The 3,378-nt window shown below is 37.8% G+C and overlaps 1 protein-coding gene across 1 annotated transcript; it reads right to left on the minus strand.

Annotated features, from left to right (window-relative positions):
• Window positions 1-416: 416 nt before the first annotated feature.
• On the minus strand, window positions 417-1,488 carry LOC147759193 (uncharacterized; the record flags this gene model as incomplete). Its single annotated transcript, XM_086998553.1, has 1 exon — window positions 417-1,488. A coding segment is annotated over exon 1 (1,059 nt), but the record flags the coding sequence as incomplete, so codon positions are not given.
• Window positions 1,489-3,378: the final 1,890 nt, after the last annotated feature.

A 3,378-nucleotide genomic window follows, 5' to 3' on the forward strand; every position in this document is an offset into this window, starting at 1 on the left:
TGGTCAATCGTGTCGAAAGCAGCAGAAAGATCCAAGAGGACCAAGATGACATCACAGTGATTGTTTAATGAGAGCATGATATCATTTTGAACCTTTAGCAGGGCTGTTTCAGTACTATGACCCGTTCTGTAGGCTGATTGGAATTTACCATACAGAGAATGTGCTGTTAAGTAGTTGTTCAGTTGCGAGAATGCCATTTTTTCCAGAAATTTACTAATGAAAGAGCAGTTGGAAATTGGTCTATAGTTTTTCAGCTCGTTTCTTTCAAGACTGCTCTTCTTTAAGAGAGGCTTAACAACAGCAGTTTTACAGAGATCAGGAAAAATTCCAGACTCAAAAGATGTATTTGTTATTTTCATGAGTGCTGGAGATACTGCTTCTATGCAATCCTTTACTAAGTATGTTGGTATTGGGTCCAGTGAGTAGGATTTTGCTGGCATGGCTTTCATCATGGCAACTACTTGTTCGATACTCACTTGGGTGAATTTTGTCAGTACTGTTTGAGAAGAAACTGGTGACTCTATGAGCTTTGGATCATGTTTATCTAGGGTACATCTTATGTCCTGTATCTTTTTAGTAAAGAATTGTGCAAAAACTTGAGGTAGTAAGTTTTTCTCTAAATCAGGCAGTACTCTAAGTTGGGTGGATGAAGAGTTAGAGATGTTATCAACAATTCTGAATAGGGCTTTCTGATCGGCAGAATCAATACAATTTCGGTGGTATTCTGCTTTGCATGTGTTAAGACGAAAATTATACTTGGATCTGGCATCTGTGAAAATCTGTTTATGTATTTCAAGTCTAGTGCCAAGCCATTTTCTTTCCAGCTTACGGATTTCCTTACGCTCTTCTAACAACTCTGGTGTGATCCATGTAGCCTTTGGCTTTACTGTCACTCTCTTTTCCTGTAGTGGAGCCTGGTTATCAATGGCCTTTGATAACGAATTATTGTAGTGAGTAACTTGTAAATTTATGTCAGATATGCTGACCATCTGACTTAAAGCATTTGAAAGATCCCTGTTTAAGATGTCACTGTCAATTCTGGAAAGTAGCCGGCTCTGTTTGACTACTTTAGTTGGCGCTGGGCGGTTGGCATTGGCTACGAAATGAACTGCTGCATGATCAGAGGGCAAAGTGTGATCTACGAAGAAGTTACTGAGACATGAGTTTTTTCTTGTCAAAACAAGATCTAAAACATAACCTTTCGAATGAGTAAAACTTTCAACATGCTGTTCAAGTCCCACTGAGGATAACAGATCATTGAATTTTTCCACGTCACTACATTCGTTGTCATCCACATGGATGTTGAAGTCCCCTGCAATTACTAAGTGACCAGATGAAACAATAGCTGTCTCCAAAAGTACAGAAAATTCATCAATGAAATAAGGAATTGTATACTTGTGTTTTGCTGAGTACGGTGGCCTATATATTACAAATAGACGCAACAGTTTCTTTCTAATTTGCACCGTTAGGTCCATTATCTCAAACGAATTGAATGAATGATTTATGTTTTTTGCAACTTTCATGTTATTTCGCACAACTACAGCAATTATTATATTTTGTAAATTTTCTGAATTTATGAAAGCAAAGTATACCGACATTTAAATACAAGAAAACAGGTGAAAAATAATTTTCAGAGTCAGTCAAAATTGTTACGTTTTCATTAAAAATTTGGAAAAAAAGAATTATCACAGAAATTAAAGCATTCTATGAAAGAGGACATTGACGTGAAATAGTTTGGCTATGTTACCGCGAAATGTGAGCAGTTGACACATCCAGTAAAAGGACATATTTTAAATAACATTGATAAATTCTTACATAAATAACGTACTCTAACTTAAAAGAAAATGCTCCTAATTCTTTTTTAAATCTGGTGCTCTGAATTAATGTTTACCACAAAATATCAATGACAGCAAACAAGATCTAGACATAACGTGTATGTAACCTTTTGTAACAAATCTGCCTCCAAAGATTAAATAAATATGCACACTAAAAACTATTCACTTATATAATCTATATTATGACGAGGCTTCTTGTCCGACTTCATAACATGAAAATATATAATAAAAAGTGAATTCATTTCCAAGGTAGCTAGTGTGTGTGTTTGTGTGTGTGTGTGTGTGTGTGTGTGTGCTCTTGTGCACGCATTCTAACCGAGGACACACACCCGCCCGAAACCCACTAACCGAGGACACACCTCCAACCGAGGACGTCCTCGGTTGACATAAGCAGTGGAATGCATAAAGGGGCCCATTTCAAGTTATGTGGTGAAATTTGACGCTATTCTGAGCCAGTCCTCGGTAATGCTGTATAGCGCGGGCCAAATTCCCGCCACGAGTGTATCAGAAATACTGTCCAACTTTTTGTCTGAAATCGGGCTATACACACGCGTCCTCGGTTGTGCTGTAAAGGGCGGACCAAATTCCGCGTCCTCGGTTGTGCTGTAAAGGGCAGACTAAACTGAAACTAATGTTATATCTCAGATGTCTATATATTCAGTAAGTTCATATTTTTAAACTAAAGGTCTTTTTTATCTCTCCTAGGCCGTTACGTAACTACATAACTATCATCGCACTGTACATATTACGGCACGCTTCTTTATTAGTACAACTGACTTGGAGTGGTTTAAATAAAGAAGAACTGTCTGAATTTGTGGCTCACTCGGTAGATCTTAGGACCGACAATCTTTTGAGGGTGCAAGAATTACTCTGAAGTATCAAATAAACGTACCGGTACGTTAATTAATTTTCCAAATTTCTTCCCGCCGGTACGCTCCATTTTCACCCAGTACGCTTATTAATTTTTCAAAAATCTTCCACCCGGTATGTTTATTAAATACATATTGTACCGGTGGGAAATTACACAAGTACAAGTCACGCTTTTTATTTTCTTAAATTGAAGTATAATGAGAAGAAAATTGAGATCTCAACTCATTACCGACTGTTCTACCAACAGCACTGGAAAGTAGGTCAAGCGGAAGTCGCTCTCTGAACACAACAGTACATGCGTCACCTGATTTCAGTTCCTATAAATGGACGTGCTTTCCCTTCAACAGTGACAACTACTCATGTACATCGATCGAATGATGCAATGTCGCAAGGTGATAGGATCATATTTATAGCTAAGGAGGTCATTTCAAGTGCAGCAAAGAAGTTGTGCCTGTTTTCAAACGTCAATTATTTCATGCCGATTTATGATTTAAACGATGTTAAATCACATTTCTATGTAAGATAAACCCTTAGGAGTTTACAGGTATGCAAAACGAACCTTATATCTGAGAATAAATTTACTATGAATAACGTCTCCGTATGGCTCTCGGATGCGGCTTAGGTGCGACATACCTGGGTCTTCGGCCCCTGACGATTATGAAATTTAACTCAT

The sequence above is a fragment of the Lingula anatina genome, unplaced genomic scaffold (genome assembly GCF_051362555.1).
Source record: "Lingula anatina isolate TDL-2025a unplaced genomic scaffold, LinAna3.0 unanchor82, whole genome shotgun sequence".
In the NCBI taxonomy this organism is placed as follows: Eukaryota; Metazoa; Brachiopoda; class Lingulata; order Lingulida; family Lingulidae; genus Lingula; species Lingula anatina.